This window comes from Sinohyriopsis cumingii, chromosome 10 (assembly GCF_028554795.1).
Source record: "Sinohyriopsis cumingii isolate HCF-2022 chromosome 10, ASM2855479v2, whole genome shotgun sequence".
Taxonomy (NCBI): domain Eukaryota; kingdom Metazoa; phylum Mollusca; class Bivalvia; order Unionida; family Unionidae; genus Sinohyriopsis; species Sinohyriopsis cumingii.
The window spans coordinates 92,690,211-92,714,124 of NC_142970.1; the positions used below are offsets into that span (position 1 = coordinate 92,690,211).

Sequence of the window (23,914 nt, forward strand, 5' to 3'; positions counted from 1 at the left end):
GAATTAGTGGCAATTAATTCCATGAGAAATTGTCAGAAATTTTGTCATAATTATGCAATAATGCTTTTTGAAAAAAAGAACTTAAAAACGTTTGCCTAAAGATTTGTATGTGATGGGGGAAAAAAAAAATTTTAATATTGCATTTGAGGATTTTAGAATTTTAATCAATGTTTTAACATCAATATAAATATTTTAGGTGACCATCAAATTCAACTTCCAATAAAAACTATTATTGTTAAATACATGTCAAGTCATGCAGTCTCACAGGATCTGAATTTACCAATATATAACTTGCCAGAAAAAGAAAAAAAATATGGCTTCTTTACTCTCCAAGATGGAATTCATAGCCACTACAACACAGCATGTGAGCAGACATCATAATATACTAATGATGTGACAATGTAATCCATCTGAGCCACTACATTTAGACTGTTTCCTTTACCCTCGTTCTGAGCCTCTACATTTAGACTGCTTCCTTTACCCTCATTCTGAGCCACTACATTTAGACTGCTTCCTTTACCCTCATTCTGAGCCACCACATTCAGACTGCTTCCTTTACCCTCATTCTAAGCTACTACATTCAGACTGCTTCCTTTACCCTCATTCTTAGCCACCACATTCAGACTGCTTCCTTTACCCTCATTCTAAGCCACTACATTTAGTCTGGATCCTTTACCTTCATTCTGTGCCACTAAATTTAGTCTGCATCCTTTATTGTCATTTTTTATGGGAATTCAATTCTATGACAACACAGGTTCTTTATATAGGAATATTCAGTTTCTGTCTCCAACAATTTCCTAGTTAAAACACATATACATTTCCTTAATACATTGCTCTCTCTCTCTCGATCTCGATCTAGAGCTAATGAAGTGCACTTTTGACCCACATTATATTTGAGGGAGCTTTAACCTTAGGGATGTTCCATCAAGGTTATCTTAGTTCATCAACCCATACTAATGAGTGTGAAGTCACATGATTAAATCGCTGGTTCTCATGAGACAAGAACAAAACTAAAAATGAAATAAACTAAATAATCTTCCTAAAGTAAACTCCATCCAATTCAAACAGATTCATAATGTTAATAAGAAAAACACCAGTACAATGAGGAGCTTTATAGTGAGGGACAAATTTGAAGAAATTGATCATGATATCTGTTATCAAGGGAAGCAGTATATTAGGAGCTATATAGAACGGGACAAAATTAATGAATTCATGATGATACCTGTTATAAAGGGATGTAATATATGGTGGGGATTTAAAGCGAGAAATCACTGTTATTAACAACATTGTTATTCTTTGTGACTTTCACTGGGGATATATTAGAGAACGTTATGTAAATATTTTATTTCTAGCAAATATGTAGGAAGCTACATATGAAATTCACTGAATAAGTACAATAATGTCAAATATGATGTCTAGATTTATGACTCAGTCTTCTAATTTGTACATGCTGGCATGACAATGATTCAACAAAAATGAAAATCTCACTGAATTATGGGCATGATCTTAACAGCAACTTATTTATTATGACAGCAAAATGGCTGGGTATCACTTTAGTTACTGTACCAAGACTGAACATTCTTAAAAAATCTTTAATAACATCATTCATGCTGTACATTCACCACCACTACTTTACCTTTACCAACACTAACGTACCTTAGCAACCACTCATGTACCTTTGTCACCACCAATGTACCTTAACGACACACAATATACATTCATTGCCACTATTGTACCTTCACCACCACCACTCCACCTTTACCCACACAATGTACCTCTGTCACCACTACTATGCCTTTACCACAATTACTGAACCTTTGCAACCACTACTGTATCTTTACCAACATCAATGCACCTTCACCATCAATACTGTACCTTAATTAACACTACTAAACCTTCACCACGACTACTGTACATTTGCTACCATTACCATTGCTGGAAAGTAATACCATTGTATTGATATTTGCTTCCTCAAACAAGACAAAACTAATTTCCTTTTTTATTTTAAATGAGATGACTGATGCAGTGATTTCTCCAGGATGTGCGACATGACATAACAGATAAATTTAATGAATCCCCTTTAAAAATGAGAGTGTGCATGAAGATCGTACAGACTGCCGACATAAGCATCATGAAATGTACAGACTGCTGACATAAGCATCATGAAATGTACAGACTGCTGACATAAGCATCATGAAATGTATAGACTGATGACATAAGCATCATGAAATGTACAGACTGCCGATGTAAGCATCATGAAATGTACAGATTGCTGATGTAAGCATCAGGAAATGTACAGACTGCTGACATAAGCATCATGAAATGTACAGACTGCCAACATAAGCATCATGAAATGTACAGACTGCTGACATAAGCATCATGAAATGTACAGACTGCTAACATAAACATCATGAAATGTACAGACTGCTGACATAAGCATCATGAAATATACAGACTGCCAACATAAGCATCATGAAATGTATAGACTGCTGACATAATCATCATGAAATGTACAGACTGCCAACATAAGCATCATGAAATGTACAGACTGCTGACATAAGCATCATGAAATGTACAGACTGATGACATAAGCATCATGAAATGTACAGGCTGCCAACATAAGCATCATGAAATGCATAGACTGCTGACATATTCATCCTGAAATGTACAGACTGCTGACATAAGCATCATGAAATGTACAGACTGCCAACATAAGCATCATAAAATATACAGACTGCTGACATAAGCATCATGAAATGTACTGACTGCTGACATAAGCATCATGAAATGTACATACTGCCAACATAAGCATCAGGAAATGTACAGACTGCTGACATAAGCATCATGAAATGTACAGACTGCTGACATAAGCATCAGGAAATGTACAGACTGCTGACATAAGCATCATGAAATGTACAGACTGCTAACATAAGCATCATGAAATGTATAGACTGCCAACATAAACATCATGAAATGTACAGACTGCTGACATAAGCATCATGAAATATACAGACTGCCAACATAAGCATCATGAAATGTATAGACTGCCAACATAAGCATCATGAAATGTACAGACTGCTGATATAAGCATCATGAAATGTACAGACTGCTGACATAGGCATCATGAAATGTACAGACTGCTAACACAAGCATCATGAAATATATAGACTGCCAACATAAGCATCATGAAATATACAGACTGCCAACATAAGCATCATGAAATGTACAGACTGCCAACATAAGCATCATGAAATGTACATACTGCCAACATAAGCATCATGAAATGTACAGACTGCTGACATAAGCATCATGAAATGTACAGACTGCTGACATAATCATCATGAAATGTACTGACTGCCAACATAAGCATCATGAAATGTACAGACTGCCAACATAAGCATCATGAAATGTACAGACTGCTGACATAAGCATCATGAAATGTACAGACTGCTGACATAAGCATCATGAAATGTACAGGCTGCCAACATAAGCATCATGAAATGCATAGACTGCTGACATAATCATCCTGAAATGTACAGACTGCTGACATAAGCATCATGAAATGTACAGACTGCTAACATAAGCATCATTAAATGTACAGACTGCCAACATAAGCATCATGAAATGTACAGACTGCTAACATAAGCATCATGAAATGTACAGACTGCTGACATAATCATCATGAAATGTACAGACTGCCAACATAAGCATCATGAAATGTACAGACTGCTGATGTAAGCATCATGAAATGTACAGACTGCTGACATAAGCATCATGAAATGTACAGACTGATGACATAAGCATCATGAAATGTACAGGCTGCCAACATAAGCATCATGAAATGCATAGACTGCTGACATAATCATCCTGAAATGTACAGACTGCTGACATAAGCATCATGAAATGTACAGACTGCCAACATAAGCATCATAAAATATACAGACGGCTGACATAAGCATCATGAAATGTACAGACTGCTGACATAAGCATCATGAAATGTACATACTGCCAACATAAGCATCAGGAAATGTACAGACTGCTGACATAAGCATCATGAAATGTACAGACTGCTGACATAAGCATCAGGAAATGTACAGACTGCTGACATAAGTATCATGAAATGTACAGACTGCTAACATAAGCATCATGAAATGTATAGACTGCCAACATAAACATCATGAAATGTACAGACCGCTGACATAAGCATCATGAAATATACAGAATGCCAACATAAGCATCATGAAATGTATAGACTGCCAACATAAGCATCATGAAATGTACAGACTGCTGACATAGGCATCATGAAATGTACAGACTGCTAACACAAGCATCATGAAATATATAGACTGCCAACATAAGCATCATGAAATATACAGACTGCCGACATAAGCATCATGAAATGTACAGACTGCAGACGTAAGCATCATGAAATGTACAGACTGCCAACATAAGCATCATGAAATGTACAGACTGATGACATAAGCATCATGAAATGTACAGGCTGCCAACATAAGCATCATGAAATGTACAGACTGCTGACATAATCATCCTGAAATGTACAGACTGCCGACATAAGCATCATTAAATGTACAGACTGCCAACATAAGCATCATGAAATGTACAGACTGCTAACATAAGCATCATGAAATGTACAGACTGCTGACATAATCATCATGAAATGTACTGACTGCCAACATAAGCATCATGAAATGTACAGACTGCTGATGTAAGCATCATGAAATGTACAGACTGCTGACATAAGCATCATGAAATGTATAGACTGATGACATAAGCATCATGAAATGTACAGACTGCCGACATAAGCATCATGAAATGTGTAACATTCAATAATATTAACAAACTCAATATGATCGTCTAAATGTTCAAGTCCTAGGTCAACCACCATAATCAAGCACCTAGTGACCTTTAACTGAATGACGAGATGCGGACATGCACTATCTAGTTATTGAAAGTATTTTACCAACTTCAGTAGGTGTAGTTTTACAATGGCCGACATGCAATTTTGGTATTATGGGGTAATGTTGTTGCACTCAGATGTAGTTCTAATACAAACAACATAGTGCCATTGTCATAATTCTAATACACAGAACAGTGACACAGTCATAACTCTAATACATTCAACAAAGTACCATTGTCATAATTCCAATACATATATGACATGGTGGCATTGACATAACTCTACATTCGACAGAGTGCCATTGTCATAACTCTAATACATACGACAGCATGCCATTGTCATAACACTAATACATATGATATAGTGCCATTGTCATAACTCTAATACATCTGACATACTGCCAATATGTACGACATCATGCCAATTTTATAATTCATTGTTGCTGTAGCTGTACTTATAATGCAGATGCTCACATTTGTTGCATAACACCTATAAGGTTCTATTTATAGAAACCATTCTCATAAACAATAATGCTCCACTTAAAATTTGAAATCCCACCTTACGAAAATGGAAAGGAGGAGTTACCACTCTGTGCAAAAGTCCTGGAGAAATCACTGATGCTACAAAAATCTATTTTCATATTATTTTGGTACTACAGCCGTTCTAAAAATAAGTTACACACAATAGATTGTGTTACATAGGGACTGTGTGGTCTTTTTTGTCGCTGCCATAATGTCTTCCAAGCATCTAGTTTCTTGCCCTTGTATTTCACCTAAGAAAAAGAGATTATTAAAATTAATATCTACATCGAGTTATATAACATTAAGCTTTCTGATTCAAAAATACAGTCAAACCCTGTCCTAAACTAACACTTATATGAAGTGAGAAAACAATGTCCCTAAATACAGGTGGCTGCTTAAGAAGGCCAATTCCAACAGTAATGTGGCTTATTGAACTAGAAAAGGTGGCTGTTTAAGGTAGATGACTGCTTAATACAGGTGACCCTTAAGATATTTTTAATGTAGTGAATGTTTCTTTTACATCTTATCATATACAGAGTAACTTGTCCATTTTCTGGTTCCCGATATAAGCCAACTGCAGCATCAAGGTTTTTTGGATAAAAGTATCCAACTTTAATTATTATAAAAAGGGAGCCAATAGTGTAGTTTATTTAACTTTCAGGATATTTTTCCAAAGCTCTTTCGAAAAAGCTGTCTTTAGAAATTTTTCAAGAGTACTTTATTTAACTGCTGTTCACCAGCATCAGAAATAGATATTTCAAAACAATGCATTACAAAATAAATCTACAACAATGTAATCTTTAATTTCAGCACACAGGTAGAGAATTATGTTGTTGACCATGTAATACCAGTAATAAATTTTAATAAAAATATTATTTCTTTCTGCTGACCATGGTGAAAATAATATTTATATTTTGAATCAATAAATACTTATTTGCAAATGAAAAGTATACATGTACTCTACAGCTCACTCCATTCTGCCATTTCTGGTCCCATGTTTGAGCCCTGAAGATTGTTTGTAACAATGACAGATCTATTTGATGGCATATTGGAATCATTTGTAACAATGACAGATCTATTTGATGGCATATTGGAATCATTTGTAACAATGACAGATCTATTTGATGGCATATTGGAATCATTTGTAACAATGACAGATCTATTTGATGGCATATTGGAATCATTTGTAACAATGACAGATCTATTTGATGGCATATTGGAATCATTTGTAACAATGACAGATCTATTTGATGGCATATTGGAATCATTTGTAAAAATGACAGATCTATTTGATGGCATATTGGAATCATTTGAAAGCCTTAATATCAGCTCCATTTATTTATTTTACTTTTTCAAGTGAGATTTTGTTTCAAATAAGGATATGTTGCCAAAGTATACACCCTATATTTCCTTTATCAATAACCTTTACTTTGCATGAAAGTCAATCAAAGATTGGGGGGGGATCCACAACCCATTTCAAATAAAATTTTGACAACCACATCAAGCATGAAGAGAGCTCAGATCATTCATATTTTCCTGAGGAAATCACTTTTCTTTCAATAAAGTTGATTTTAAAATTCCTTTTATATTCCACACTTATGTAATCCTTCTTAAAGAACTGATAGGATCTCTATTTCTTGTAATAAAAACAATCGATTTTTCCTTAAGAATATTCCTGTGTCCTCACCACTAAATAATCAAACAGCCAGTTAGTTATACATTGAGGAAATAACTGCTAGCAATTATGTAATTACTAAACTGTGAATTACCACTAGCTATGAAAGCAATTTAACAAGTTCAATAATTTTATACGCCACAAGTAGTCACAACTGAGATTCATACATTTCATATCTAATGAATGTTAGATCATTTTAATAAATAACTCTAAAAAATAAGTTATTCAATGCCATTGATAAGCACTATTGCTTGACGTTATTTCATGGTATGCTGTATCACATTTATAACATGCCAGGGTTTTCCAGTTTTTCATTGAGTTTCACTATGCCATATCATATTTATAACATGACAGGATTCTCTGTAAAATTGGTTGCCAAAAACTGACAGTGAAATCTTACATTGAAGCCACAAGTCATAAGAGTGAAAAAATACTGTAATCATGACAGATTGACAATATTCCACAATTAGAGAAGAAGAAAAAATTTCTTACAAATTTAATACATATTACCAAAATTCCCTTCAGTGTTTAAGTAATCAGGAATTTGCCTCAACTTGTCTACATTAATTATTAGAACAAGCATGTGTGATGCCATAGTAAATGTAATAAGAACAGAAAACTAAATAAAAAGTGTGTAAACTGACAGTTTTCCTTGGCTTTGTAAAGGAATTTCAAGCCAGTTAGTTTTCATCATTGTTACTTTCTCTTTCCTCATACATTCTAGCTCGAGTATGAAATATATGCATTTATATTCTTCAGAGCAGTAACTTGTACAAATCCCTACAAATTGTTTGTTTCATTTCTGTGTGGTTTTTGTTTTGTCTGGGTCCATCAGGATCGGAACCACGAATGACATACGATATGTAGCAATATAAGCCCACATCCAATATGTAGCACTATAAGCCCTCATCTGATATGTAGCACTATAAGCCTACATCCGATATGAAGCACTATAAGCGTACAACCGATATGTAGCACTATAAGCCCACATCCGATATGTAGCACTATAAGCCCACATCCGATATGAAGCACTATAAGCCTACATTCGATATGTAGCACTATAAGCCTACATCCAATATGTAGCACTATAAGCATACATCCGATATGTAGCACTATAAGCGTACATCCGATATGTAGCACTAAAAGTGTACATCCGATATGTAGCACTATAAGTGTACATCCGACATGTAGCACTATAAACCTACATCCAATATGTAGCACTATAAACCTACATCCGATATGTAGCACTATAAGCCTATATCCAATATGTAGCACTATAAGCCTATATCCAATATGTAGCACTATAAGCGTACATCCAATATGTAGCACTATAAGTGTACATCCAATATGTAGCACTATAAGCATACATCCAATATGTAGCACTATAAGTGTACATCCAATATGTAGCACTATAAGTACACATCCAGTATATAGCATTATAAGTGTACATCTGATATGTAGCACTATAAGCGTACATCCAATATGTAGCACTATAAGCGTACATCCAACATGTAGCACTATAAGCATACATCCAATATGTAGCACTATAAGCGTACATCCGATATGTAGCACTATAAGCGTACATCCGATATGTAGCACTATAAGCGTACATCCGATATGTAGCACTAAAAGTGTACATCCAATATGTAGCAATATAAGCACACATCCAATATGTAGCATTATAAGTGTACATCTGATATGTAGCACTATAAGCGTACATCCAATATGTAGCACTATAAGCGTACAACCAATATGTAGCACTATAAGCATACATCCAATATGTAGCACTATAAGCGTACATCCGATATGTAGCACTAAAAGTGTACATCCGATATGTAGCACTATAAGCCTACACCCGATATCTAGCACTATAAGCCCACATCCGACATGTAGCACTATAAACCTACATCCGATATGTAGCACCATAAGCCTATATCCAATATGTAGCACTATAAGCGTACATCCAATATGTAGCATTATAAGTCTACATCCAATATGTAGCACTATAAGCGTACATCCAATATGTAGCATTATAAGTGTACATCCAATATGTAGCACTATAAGTACACATCCAATATATAGCATTATAAGTGTACATCTGATATGTAGCACTATAAGTGTACATACAATATGTAGCACTATAAGCATACATCCAATATGTAGCACTATAAGCGTACATCCAATATGAAGCACTATAAGCCCACATCCAATATGTAGCACTATAAACCTACATCCAATATGTAGCACTATAAGCCCACATCTGATATGCAGGACTATAAACCCACATCCAATATGTAGCACTATAAACCTACATCCGATATGTAGCATTATAAGCGAACATCTGATATGCAGCACTATAAACCTACATCCAATATGTAGCACTATAAGCCTACATCCGATATGTAGCACTATAAGTGTACATCTGATATGTAGCACTATAAACCTACATCCGATATGTAGCACTATAAGTGTACATCTGATATGTAGCACTATAAACCAACATCCGATATGTAGCATGATAAGCAGACTAGGTAAGAACTCAATAAAATACCAAGGTTGACAATCATACAATTAGCTGTACTACTTTTCCACTCAGCAGTATGATAATTTCAATGCATGATCATTGTTAAAACAATAAATAATAAACTTTGTCCTGCTGCATTTCTAAAAGTGTTTTTATTGGCTCTACATTACTCTAGTATATAAAAGTATTAGCTGTTTGCAAGACAGGACATTAAAGCAAATTTTTAATTTGTTGGTGGGCACACTACAGGGTAAAAAGCAAAATGCCTAGAGGGTTTAAATTGGTCGTTGTTGTTGTTGCTTTGGGGTTCTAATGCCAATTTTCAGTGCAAAATAGGCTCTATACGTCAGCCAGTATAACTGGTGAAGGAAGAACCCAGAAAAATTCTGGCAAGAGCCGCTGACCACAGGAAGCTACTGGCAGTTTTTTCACATAACCACATTACCTGAGCTTGAGATTTGAACCCACATGGACAATAGTGGTGAGATGGCAGTAATGATGAGTCCCTTAGACCACTCAGCCACCCGGTGGCCCATTGAAAGTGGTCAAGTTGAAATTGAATTATGACTTTTTGACTATCTTCAATAGTTCTTTACAATAGTATTGTTTTAAAATTCACCCAGACATGCAGGCTTCTTTTAGTTGTTACTTATGCTGATGAGACTGCTTGTAGATTTCCCAATGAACTTTGCTGTGTCATAACATATCCTAAAGTATTAATTTACTAAAGGATGCAATTTCTATGAGTGAAATTTGAAATTCATGTGTAAAATACATGACAGCCCAGGTTATCTGTAATTCATTTGTAAAATACCTGAGGCCCCCATTATCTGTGAATTAAATCTGAAACTTATTTGTAAAATACTTGAGGACAGAGGTTATCTGTGAGTGAAATTTTAAAATCATTTGTAAAACACCTGAGGGCAGAGGTAATCTGTGAATGAAATTTGAAATTGTTTGTAAAACACATGAGGGCAGAGGTTATCTGCCAGTGAAATTTGAAACTCATTTGTAAAATACCTTAAGCTAATGGTTATCTGTAAGTTAAATTTGAAACTCATTTGTAAAATACCTGAGGGCAGAGATTATCTGTGAGTGAAATTTGAAACTTGTTTGTAAAATACCCGAGGGCAGAGGTTTTCTGAAAATGAAATTAGACACTCATTTGTAAAATACCTGAGGATCCAGGTTATCTGTCAGTAAAATCTGAAACTCATTTGTAAAACACCAGAGGGCAGAGGTTATTGACACAAGCATCTTATTTGAGTGTGCTGCACAATAAATATCTATCACTTCAACTGACTTAAAAGCAAAATTTCTGTGATTCTTACTGATGCCCATCCACAACCCGATTTCTTCGCTGGATTGACAAGCTTCTTGCAGAATATCGCCCATGAGCTTGGGGAGCTGAACACCTTATCTGTCTCTATTGACTTTATTTTTCCATTGGGCAACAGGTCTGCTGTAAACTTTTGACCCTAAAAAACCAAAACATGGATTGTCTGAGCTTGAATTTTCTTGATATTAAATTAACAAGATTGCAAAAGTACTAATTAAGCCATGAAATGTATTATCTGCATCATGAAATAAATCATCCAGATTACAGTAGTATTAATTAAAACTAGAAATACAAAAGTTCAATTATAACTCATCTGGATCATAACAGTGTTAACTAAGACTTGAAGTGTATTACCTACATCATTATAATACATTAAGACAATGAATCATCCAGATAACGACAGTGTTAATTAAGACTTGAAGTGTATTACCTACATCATTACAATACATTAAGACAATGAATCATCCAGATAATGACAGTGTTAACTAAGACTTGAAGTGTGTTAACTACATCATTATAATACATTAAAACAATGAATCATCCAGATAACAACAGAGTTAACTAAGACTTGAAGTGTATTACCTACATCATTATAATACATTAAGACAATGAATCATCCAGATAACAACAGAGTTAACTAAGACTTGAAGTGTATTACCTACATCATTATAATACATTAAGACAGTGAATCATCCAGATAACAACAGAGTTAACTAAGACTTGAAGTGTATTACCTACATCATTACAATACATTAAGACAATGAATCATCCAGATAACGACAGTGTTAACTAAGACTTGAAGTGTATTACCTACATCATTATAATACATTAAGACAATGAATCATCCAGATAACGACAGTGTTAACTAAGACTTGAAGTGTATTACCTACATCATTATAATACATTAAGACAATGAATCATCCAGATAACAACAGTGTTGATTGATTGATTGATTGATTGTTTATTTAACGGCGCATCAGCACTCTTAGGCTATTTAGCGCCAAACAAAGTGTTATTTGTATAATCTTTTAAAACTTATAAAAGGTCCTATATCGACCAGCGATATAAAAGAACAAATGGTTGAAATTAAAAACAGTAAGATGGCAACGGTGCAAAATAAAGCTTCCCGATCAACGAGAGATGTAAAAAAGATGAATAGGTATTAAAATGGGACGGTACATATATTGCATAAAACTGCACAAGGTGATAGCATAAAAGTCAGAGTTTAGAGTAAATATTTACAGCTTTCAAGAACTCTATAATACGAGTGATTTTTATATTATCAAAAAGTTCTTTCATGTCAGGCACAATGTAATAACGATCGCGCGTAGGTTGTAGGTCAAAGCACTCTATCATAAAGTGCTTGACAGTGAATGGTTCATTGCAAGAAACGCACTCTGGTGGGTCTTCACCTTTTAGTATGTGGGTGTGGGTGATATAAGTATGACCAATTCGGATTCTTGCAATGACTACCTCCTCCCTACGAATGGTTCTGTAGGAAGGAGTCCATTCTCCTAGAGTTGGTTTGATTGCATGAAGTTTGTTATTTACAGCATCATTCCATGATGCCTGCCACTTCTGACGTAAGAACTTTCTGATACAAGGTTTAAAATCAGTATATGGTATTTTAAAATCAGATGGTTCTTGAGAAAGGGCCATTTTAGCAGCGCGATCTGCTTTTTCGTTACCTTTAATACCAATGTGGCTAGGTAACCAACAGTATATTATACTGTGGGAGACACTCAACTCGGTATTTTTTACAAGTATGTTTTTCAATAATGGGTTCTCCAGTTTTCTATTGTGTAGTGACTGGAGTACTGATAGCGAGTCGGAGAAGATGATACTGTTTGAAATACGGTTCTTTTCTATATGTTGCAGAGCAAGGTCTATTGCTCTGATTTCGGCTGTAAAAATTGATGCTCCATTTGGTAAGCGAACTTGCGTTGTGTGATTTCCACAAACAAAGGCTGCAGCAGCCTTTTCCTCATCCTTTGATCCATCAGTGTAAATTCTGGTGTAGTTTTTAAATTCGGTGAGGAGTTCATGGTAAGAGTTGTGGAAGATAGAAGGGTTTGTTTCGGATTTTTTTCCATCGTGTAGCGTAAAACGTACTTTTGGTTGTTTCATTAGCCAGGGTGGTGTTTCGGAGATGGATGTTTTCTGAATTTTAGAAAGATCTATATTTGTAGTGTCAAGGCTGGATGATATTCTAATGCCAAAGGAAGGTATGGCGTTTGGTTTATTTTCGTATAAAGTTTTGTATTTGGGTTGAAAAACAGCCGAAAAAGCAGGATTCAGAGGGTTTGATTTTAATTTGAGAGCATACTGTGCGGAAAGCATTTCTCTACGATGCGATAACGGTGGTTCATTCGCCTCAGCTAGAAGGCTTTCACACGGGGATGTTTTAAATGCTCCCAGAGCCAGTCTTATTCCCTGATGATGAATTGGATCAAGCATTTTAAGATACGATTTTCTGGCAGAACCATACACAACGCAACCATAGTCTAGTTTGGAGCGAATAAACGTTCTATATAAAGTCAGGATGACTTTTCTATCAGCACCCCAGTCAGTGTGCGCTACTACTTTAAGTAGGTCAAGTGCTTTTAAGCATTTGGCTTTCAAGTTTTTTAGGTGTGGAATAAAGGTCAGTTTTCTGTCAAAGATAATACCCAAAAATTTTGTTTCCTCAACAACTGGAATAGGTGTTCCGTCCAGCTTCAGTTTAGGTTCATCATGGTGTCGTCGTAATTGACAGAAATGCATACATACCGTTTTTGATTTCGAGAATTTGAAACCGTTCGTACTAGCCCAATTTTGAATCTTGTTGATATTTTGCTGTAGTTGTCTTTCAATTGTATGCATGTGCTTTGACCGATAACATATGAGAAAATCATCAACATATAGTGAGCAATCCACACCAGGAGTCAAACACTTGGTGATGTTATTAATTTTGATATTGAAAAGTGTCACAGATAAAATACTGCCCTGGGGCACACCCATCTCTTGCTCGTGCAGATCTGAGAGGGTAGAGCCCACTCGTACTTTGAATTCTCTGTCGGAGAGAAAGTTGGATATGAAAGAGGGCAGACGGCCTTTTAGACCTAGATCATTCAGGTCATTTAGTATCCCGTACTTCCATGTTGTGTCATAGGCCTTTTCTAAATCAAAGAAAACCGCTACTAAATGTTCTTTCTTAATAAATGCATCGCGAATGAATGTTTCTAGTCTAACCAGATGATCATTGGTGCTCCGGCCATATCGAAAGCCACTTTGGAAAGGAGATATTAAATTGTTAGTTTCCAAATACCAGACAAGCCGAGAATTGATCATTCGTTCCATTGTTTTGCACATGCAGCTTGTGAGTGCAATAGGTCGATAGTTGGTAGGATCTTCACTATCTTTACCGGGTTTGGGAACTGGTATTACTGTTGCTTCTTTCCATATTTTAGGTAGGTTACCAGTAATCCATAAATCATTGAAGAGTTTTAAAAGAGATGTTAAAGATGATTCTGGAAGATGTTTTAAAAACTGGTAATGTATTTTGTCAGGCCCAGCGGAAGTATCATGGGCCTTGTCTAAAGCCTCCATAAGTTCTGATAGTGAAAACAGCTGGTTGTAGCTTTCCGAGTTGTTGGATGTGAATTTTAAACGTGACTTTTCTTTTTGAGTTTTCAGTTTTTGGAAGGCTTCGGAATAATTAGATGATGACGAATTTTTAGAGAACGTATCAGCAAGAACATTTGCTATGTCACGTTTTGAGCTAAGATTGTTATTGTTCACTTTTAGATGTCGGAAAGAATTGTGTTTTCTCTTTCCGTTTATTTTTCGGATCGTGTCCCAAACTTTCTTAATTGAGGAACGAGAGTTTAAAGAGGAAACATATTTCATCCATGATGCTCGTTTACTTTCTTTGATTGTGCGGCGAGCTTTGGCCCGGAGAATACGATATTTACTTAAATTCTCGGGCGTCGGATGATTGTTAAATTTTTTCAAGGCTTCTCGGCGTTGCCGTATGGCTTCCTTACATTCCTTAGTGAGCCAAGGTTTTAGGGTTCTTTTACAGTTTGCTGAGGACTTGGGGATAGATTCTTCTGCAATGTCGGTTAAAATAGATGTAAAATGCTGAATGGGGTCGTTAACATTGAAAACTGTATCCTCATTCGGCCTGGTTTTACAGAGTGTTTCGAATTTGGCCCAGTCGGCCTTCTTTAAATTCCATTGTGGAATTACTTCATCAATTGTAGAGTTATGATTTACAAGGGAGATTGGGAAGTGATCGCTGCTGTGAAGGTCATCAGCGACCTTCCATTCATAGTCCAAAAGCAGCGAAGGAGAACAAATTGTCAAATCGATGCATGTGTATGTACCTGTGCCTGGGTGTAAATATGTAGGTGTTTTGGTATTATATAGACACAGATCGTGTCTAGAAATAAAGTCTTCAACTTTGTGACCTCTGTCACTTACATGATTCGATCCCCATAAAATGTTATGGGCATTAAAATCCCCGAGTAAAACAAAGGGTGCGGGAAGCTGTTGAACAAGATTGTCGAGTTCGTTTGGTACTAGGTTAGTGTTTGGTGGTAAATAAATAGAGCAAAATGTAATCACTCGATGTAGAGTGACGCATACAGCAATGGCTTGTAAATTGGTGTTTAAATGAATGAAGCTATGAGGAGCTCTGTTGTTTACAATAACAGAAACTCCTCCTGATGCCCTATCAACATTTGGAGAGCAGGTGTTAAACAGGGAGTAGTTTTTAAATGTGATATTGTCTGTATCTTTCAAGAATGTTTCTTGAAGGCATAGTACCGCAGGATCATGTTCGTTTAAAAGCAGGAGAATATCATTGTAATTTGCTTTAAGTCCTCGACAATTCCATTGTATGATAGTGTTTTTCATTATAAATTTAAATTAAAGATTGTGGAGCTAGGTTAGACCTTTCGCAGATGGAATTTGTTTTGTTATTTCTCTGGAGGAAGTACGGGGGTGAATTTTTTGTTTGTAGGTCTGGAGTTCCCTTGTGCGCATGGAGCAGATTCTTCTGCATCCATGCTCTCGATGTCTCCAAACCTGTTATAAAGTTTGATGGGGTCATCTGACCCCTTTTGTTGCCTGGTTCCATGAGATTTTTTATTCTTTGGTGATTTAGGTTGTTGGGTATTATTAAATGTAGTCTGAGTAGATGCCGTGTTTTTCTGTGCTTGGTAATGGGGGGTGTTTGAATTTGGTGTTGAATCGGGTGCTTCTGTTTGTGTTTGAGCGTCCTTCGTTGTTTTAGGATTGCTCTTCACTACAGTGGAGAAGGATGGGCCAGGATGGGCTGTTTTTGCCTGTACAATTTTTCTGGCTTCCGGATAGGGAATATTATTTGTGTATTTTACCCTCTGAATTTCCTTCTCCTGTTTCCAGGTATCGCAATCCTTGGAATTTGCGTGGTGCTCTTTTCCGCAGTTGACACAATGCGGAGTTGCTCTACAATCAGATTCCTGATGAGCATTGTCTCCGCATCGGCCACATATTTGGCTCTTGGAGCAGCGGTCTTCGTGATGGCCGTATTTTTGACACTTATAACACCGGAGGGGGTTGGAAATGTAAATCTCTACCTTTACTTGCAAAAAGCCAACTTTCACCACTTTGGGTACAGTTGGTCTGTTGAAGGTGAGTACAATGGTGTTGGTGTCCTGCAGATTGTTATTACGTTTAATACGTATTCGTCGGACTGCAGTGACACCTTCATCTTTCATTCCTTCGATGATGTCAGCGTCGGTGACTCCAGCCAAGTCACGACAGCGAATCACGCCTTTGGACGTATTCAGTGTGGTGTGAGCGAATGAGGTTACTGGGATATCAAAGAACGTTTTCATTTTCCTGATATTGTCTGATTGACCTCGTCGCTCACACTCAATAAGAAGACAACCCGATTTCAACTTTTTAACACTTTTAGGTGTGCCAATCGATCCTGTGATAGTCTTTTCGATGACAAATGGAGATAGTGCGGCAAGCGGTTTCGTGGCATCTTTTGACTGTATGACCATGAAGCATGGAAATGACTCCACACTAAATGGTTCATCGTCAGACTCTGATAAGGGTTTCGATCTTTTATCTTGATTTTTTTTGGAATTATCCATGATGGCTAGATTAAAAATTCAGCACCCGTGCTCCCCACCCACCAAGGAGCCCAACAAGGGGACACTTTTCAAGTGTCAGGGATACACAGATGCCATACTCAGTTGACAAAATTACCTTTGAATGACCCTGAAGTCGCCAATTTCTAAGGTCGGTAAAATTACCCCCCGGTTGACCCGTTAAGCCACCGCCTTCTAGGAAGCCTTCTAAGACTTGGAAAAGGGAAATATAAAGGAAAAGAATATAGGGGCAACGGTGGTATCAAGAGAGATACAAGGAGAGAGAGAAAGAAGGTGAGAAAGTTAAGAAAGACCTCCTAGGGCTCGGCGTGACCAGCCGATTTGTCGGAACCGGGCCCATCCCGACCACCCGTCTAAGAGAAGTAGAGGCCAAAGTAGTGTATTGCAGGGAAAGCCACTGCTCAACTACCAGGATCCTTTCCTCCCCCGACACGGGACGCAACCCACGGCAAACAGGTTGCCTCTACTTAGTCGCCTTTTACGACACGTAGCGAGGCACGTCGGGCCAATTCTACAACCCCGGACCCGCAGGGGGTACAACAGTGTTAACTAAGACTTGAAGTGTATTACCTACATCATTAACAAGTGGTTAAGTAAGCTGTGTTCCACTGTTGCTATTAAAAGGAACTGATATGAATAGGTGAAAGAGAATTCCCTGATTTATACCAGAATTCATACCATCAAAGATGAAAGCAGCATCTCCATATTAGGGGATCATATTCAATTATGCAGCAGGCATGCCATTGCCCAGGAAAAATTTAATTGAGTTGATGTTCGTTAATGTGACATAAATGTTATTCTGAAAAAACATATGCAATGAAAACCCGAAAGAAAATGATATGAATGTTTAATAACACACCAGATAAATCATTTCTGAAGTTGGGCAAGGAAGATTTTCCAAGGCACAAGTATGCTTTTATCCTATTTTAAAACAAGCTGGACAAAAGTTCATTTTCATCTTATAATAATTTTATTATGATTTCTATTTTCGCAAAGAGGCAGTGTGATACAAAGAAGGAAAACTCATATGGAGCATGGATTAATGTGTATATTATATCCCACTGTTTCAAGGCTATTGATTCAAATTTTGGAACTAATGAAATGGTTTGTAGAACAAACTTCTGAAATTATTTGTCTAAAACAAACATGTAAAGAATAAAAACTGATAAGACTTAAAATAGAGCTTTATATCTATATATGCAATGAGTGTGTGAATTAGTAGCAAAGTCGCTACTGTACATTCCAAACTATTGTTAGTTTCATTAATGCTAAATTATCTTCTTGCAATTCCATGTACAATTTAGTACATGTGTAGATTTACAGTGTATATCTCATGACAAACACAGGAGCCAGCAATGTGTAATCAAAGATAACACTCTTACATAAATATTTTTGCGGGTGGAGAGGAGTGGGGGTCATACCATCAAAGTAGAATATATTAACTAAATGCTGATTGATTACCAAGTATTCCAGTGATAACAAATTCTCCCCTGAATGAATAATGTTGTCTTTCATGAGCATTGACAGTGTAACCCCTCGACCGGAGATGGCATATCGGGCACGTTTCTCAGGTGTCATGTTATCCAGACTTTCATCTTCTTCTTCTTCTTCATCACTGCTGTCTTCTTCAGGGTCCTCCTTTTCTTCTTTCTCATCTTTCTCTGGGTTGGAAGACATGCTCTAAAAGAGAAAAAGACAAAAGTTTTCTTATATGTATCTTTCCAATTGTACTGCACTTAAAATGGTGGTGGTACAGATCAATTTTTACAAAAGCATTGTTTCAGTTTGGGAAGCTTCTGGAAAATATGAACACTGAAAACTTAATAATATTGTTGGGAAAAATCTATATCATCCAAGAATAAAATTCAATTTTCTGATATAAACTTTCATATATATATATATATATATATATATATATATATATATATATATATATATATCCTGAACATCTTCTTTAGAACATGCAATGGGATTTAGATGAGGAAAAACAATAACAATCCAGCAACATTCAAATCAGAAATCCCTACAAGAAATTATATGTAATAAGTCTGTATTAAATGCATTTGTTGTGTCCACAAACCCCAACCTTTTCTGATTAGCTAAGTTTTGGCACTAAACCTTATATCCTAGATAATTTTATATTGTCAGTATTTAAATTATCGCATTGGCATGGGTCGCCAAGTGAGTTCAGACCATTTTGACAATTAGGAAACTTATTCACCTCATGCGCTACCATGTGTGTTCAGCATTTGTACTGAATATTTTGCAATAAAGAAACTAATTTACCTCATGTGTAGAGGAACACATGGCTATTTCTTCCATGGGCATTCAATGTTATCTAGTCACGTGCAGGTACTTTATGCAATATGCTGAAGCAATCCCATGTTTTATTATATACTTTATAAACAGTCCTGCTAGTTTAACATTGTTGCTACCAGTCAAATATCCAGCTGTTTTATCTTGTACTAGAAATATCCCAGGTATTGACAGTATTTAAGTAATAATATTCACCACTGACTTACAGGGATCGTCCTGGGCTTCGCCAATGTCGCAAATTGCGATTTTTTTTCCTTATTGGCAAAAAAAAATATCCCATCTGGCAATTTTTTTGGCGACATACTTTTTGGTTATTTAATTTGTACATACAATCATGGATTTGGACTGGATAAATTAAAAGGGAGAATGAAAGGAAGCCACAAACCTGACTAAGCAATGCATTGGAATCAATCTGTTACACAAACAAACCTTTGTTCGTATTGACAACTCCATCTTTACCATGCATTGTTACATCATAATCTGCTTATGCTGACACCTGGGCTGAGTACTGTATGCTGTGATACAGTCAATCATGCTACCGAACTATACCTACAACTGACCGACTTCTGAAGACGCGAATAGAATAGATACAATTAATTGAATGGCTAATCCTTCTGTTGTTTTTTTTTTTTTTTTGTTGACATATACCAATACAATAGTTTTGCTGAACCTTCATAGAAAACTTATAACCTTTGAAGTACCGACTACTGCATATAAATACAAAGCAAATGGAAAAAATCTCAATCACAATTATATCTGTCGCCAGCGCAGCATTTTACTCATTGATCTTTTCCTCTTGCCATCAATCTTTGTTACAGCTGCAGAGACTTAAACTCCACAACAAGAAATAGCAAAAAAAAAACAGTTTTGCATAATTAATAATAATTATTTATTTCTCAAAATACAGGAGAGAAAGAATCCCTAAATTGGGTGTGAATTTATGCTTATATATACGGTCCAATATTGCCAGGTGTTGACTCGTGTAAGTTTCATTCGTGGGAATGGGGATCCTATTTTGCTTGTCGAGAAAATTTATACAGCATTCAGTGATCATTCTTGGGATTTAGGAAGCAATTCACTACAAGCTTTGTGAAGCTAGCCATAAGGTGGGGGGGGGGGCTGCTGAGAGACTACTGGTGTCACCTGTCAGCAATGTAGACTGTGAACGTGGATTCAGTAAGATGAACCTCATAAAAACTGACATCAAAAATAAACTCTGCATCTCATCTCTCGAGAATTTAATGAGAATCAGCATGTACAGATGTGAAAAATTAGACTTTAAAACTGCATTCAACAAGTGGGCAGCCCTAAAATCGTGACGGATCTTCATGCAACACTTTGTAACCTTTTGTTAATGCTTGTTGTAATTAGAGTATTAACTAACTCATCTTTTGTAATTTTCATTGCCTGTTACATTAACAGACTAAATTAACACTTGAAAAAATGTACACTACTTGTTCTGGCGACACTTTTTGAAAATTGGCGACAAAATATTGAGGTTGGCGATTTTTTTGGCGACAGCTTTTTAAAAGCCAGGACTATCCCTAGACTTATATTGTAAATACATTTGATGAACTACATCTGGCTGTGCATATCATCCAATATAATAAAGAAAATCTGACAAATTTAAATTGCAAGGAGAGGGAAAAAAACTATTTTTAAAAACAGTCAAAAATGGATTCATGGATAGTGACTGCTAGTTACTGCTGCTAGTATGAAAAGGAGAGAGTCAAACTGACAATTGTTACAATGTTACAAACTTACTTTTGTTACAATGTTACAAACTGACCTTTGTTACAATGTATAAATGAAGAATTTCTTTTTCACTTAAACAGAGCACAGTGGACTTTCATCCACTCATGACAGCATTGTTTTATCTTGTACTGGAAATTTAATGAATCATAAGCAACTCCAAATTTAATTTATACACTTATCTACAGTTATTATTCAATATAGATATGCCAAATTACCCCAACACTAATCTTGATGCACATTCTGAATTCACCCACCACCTTGAGAGCAGCATCAAATAAGGGCAATCACCACGACCACCTCTGATTTAATATTTCTGGTTCTTCTTTTCAAAATTATGTCTTCATTTACACTGTTATATTGCATATTTTTCTAATAACATTTTTTCTTGTGTTTCTTTAACTAGATAGATTCCACCCTGTTGATCGTTCATTCAGTGTTGAATGAGAACCACCACATATATGCACAAACTTCTATATTGCTAAAGAAACATGTATTACTGTGCAATGCTCAGGTTTCAAACATGAAAAACAATCAAGTTTGATATGTATATTGATAATGCATCATATCAGAGACTCTGTGTCATGAATTGTATCATACATGGCACAGGTGTATCATTTCACTCCCATCAGATATATGACAAGACCACTTGCTATTGACCAGAAGAAATTTCTGACATTTTATTAGATACCATGTCAATTTTTTTAATACAAATGTTCTTCACAAATTCCTTAAAAACAGATACATACAAATTTACTGAAGAAGGCACTGTTTGACATCTGCTAGACAACAGTTTACACCTTGACAGCCAATAATATTACACCACTGGAAGATATAAATGAGCTGAGTGGAGCTAACTGTTCATTGATGTCAGGCTTGATTGACATAGGTTGGATTATTTTGAGATTATGTTTGAAGTTTATGATAGAGGAAGAGAAAACAGTTATGACATAAATGGACTGCTTTTAATCAGATATCAGTATTTATGTTTGTACATCAAATTTTAAGCAACTGGTCAGAACTGGAGCATACCATTATGGCGGCTCATGAAGCCAGTTGTCAAGGAAAGACATAGTTAGAAAGAGGAATACTTTTACAAAAATGAAACTGTATGTTTCTTACAAAATACTGTACAAGTATTTCTCATTACTCAGCATGTGACAAGAAATCTTAAACATCATTTGTTTCCACCAATGAGGAATCACAGCCGCGGGGTCATGACTGTCCAAAAGAATTGACTATTCAGTTTTGAAATCTATTGAGAACCCTGACATATACAAGTTAAACAACAATGACAACAGTTAAAAGAAAAGGAATATAATATACATTAAAAAAGTAGCAAATTGCTGTAGTGGACAAAGGTGGTAAAGGCAAAATACCAAAATAAAAAGAAACATGAGACACTATGAAACTGCATATATAAAACACTGAGGTGTTACATGATTCAAATACAAATACAATATGATACGATATGATGACTTTATTAATATAACAAGCAGACTACATAAAACATTATACATAACCAGAACAATTAGAACATATTATTTATCAGACTCTTCTTTCTAGTTCCTTCATCATCAACAGTGAGAGCATTCTTGAAAAGCTGAAAAGCTCAATCAATTTTTATACACATGACAAAATGTCAACTTACTTCAGGGTGCTAGCAAGGGATTTTCCATTCACAGAACTTACTTTACAAAAACACCAAATCATTACTCAAAACGAGCATGCATTACAGATACCACCAAATCATCACTCAACATAAGCATACATTACAGACACCACCAAATCATTATTCAACATAAGCACACATTAGAGACACCACCAAATCATTATTCAACATAAGCACCCATTAATGACACCACCAAATCATTATTCAACATGACTCATGAGCATGCATTAATTTACTGACACTACCAAATCATCACTCGGTCTCACAGCCATCTTTAAAAATGTAAGAGACAATACGCTATTAATAATTAACACGTTCACAAGTATAGTATACATTACTACTAATGCACATATGCAATTTGTCTACTGTATACTCGTGAATGTTAATGTTACGTCATTGGATGCAAAAACGACAATGGACCTTTAAAGGTGTGAAAAACTTTACCGTTTCCTCTTCCATTATATGCCTCTCAGAAGCCGCGTTCTGAAATATTTTTAATCTACGGAGTGTTCAGCTTCAATGAGACTTGGTATGCACTTGACAATAAGCAAACGTAAAGTAACCTTTGTTTTGTTCTTACGCCGGCAGACAGGTGCTCATTGTTTACAATTTATATGCGACTGGTATACTGTTCATAGACAGCAAGCATTTTTATAAATGAAATGACTGAAGCACAGTCAGTCAAAAATGGTTTTCACAAATTGTGAAGAACAACAAAAAAACTATTCCGTAACTCGTTTATGTACCGTTGCCCCATTCATATACCACTAGGCTATTGTGGAAATATTGTATTACGCCAATAATAATACAATAATTCCACAATAGCCTAGTGGTATATGAATGGGGCAACAATGCAATAATAGTAATAATAATAATGATGATGATAACTGTATATAGCAGTAGCGCACCACACCAACATGGGATCAAATAAGATACGTTTTTATTCAGTATACAGATTATAATACAATACAGTGCAAATTAAAACTACAGTGCTGTCACATGAAAAAGATACTAACGAGAACGCACAAAAATAAAGTAATAAATATTCAGC

The 23,914-nt window shown here is 35.8% G+C and overlaps 1 protein-coding gene across 2 annotated transcripts in view; it reads right to left on the minus strand.

The window, feature by feature from the left end:
• Positions 1-23,478, minus strand: part of LOC149790590 (MPN domain-containing protein-like) — an 82,186-nt gene extending 58,708 nt beyond the window's left edge. Inside the window, exons 1-4 of one of the 2 annotated variants that reach the window (XM_089972684.1) lie at positions 23,308-23,478; positions 18,585-18,803; positions 10,970-11,116; positions 5,616-5,690 (exon numbers count right to left, since the gene is read on the minus strand). In XM_089972684.1, coding sequence (XP_089828810.1) covers positions 5,616-5,690; positions 10,970-11,116; positions 18,585-18,803; positions 23,308-23,322 — 456 coding nt within the window. In that variant the 5' untranslated portion in view covers positions 23,323-23,478. Of the gene's footprint in view, positions 1-5,600; positions 5,691-10,969; positions 11,117-18,584; positions 18,804-23,307 lie in introns of both variants that reach the window. The other variant, XM_089972683.1, reaches the window with a different exon arrangement.
• Positions 23,479-23,914: the final 436 nt, after the last annotated feature.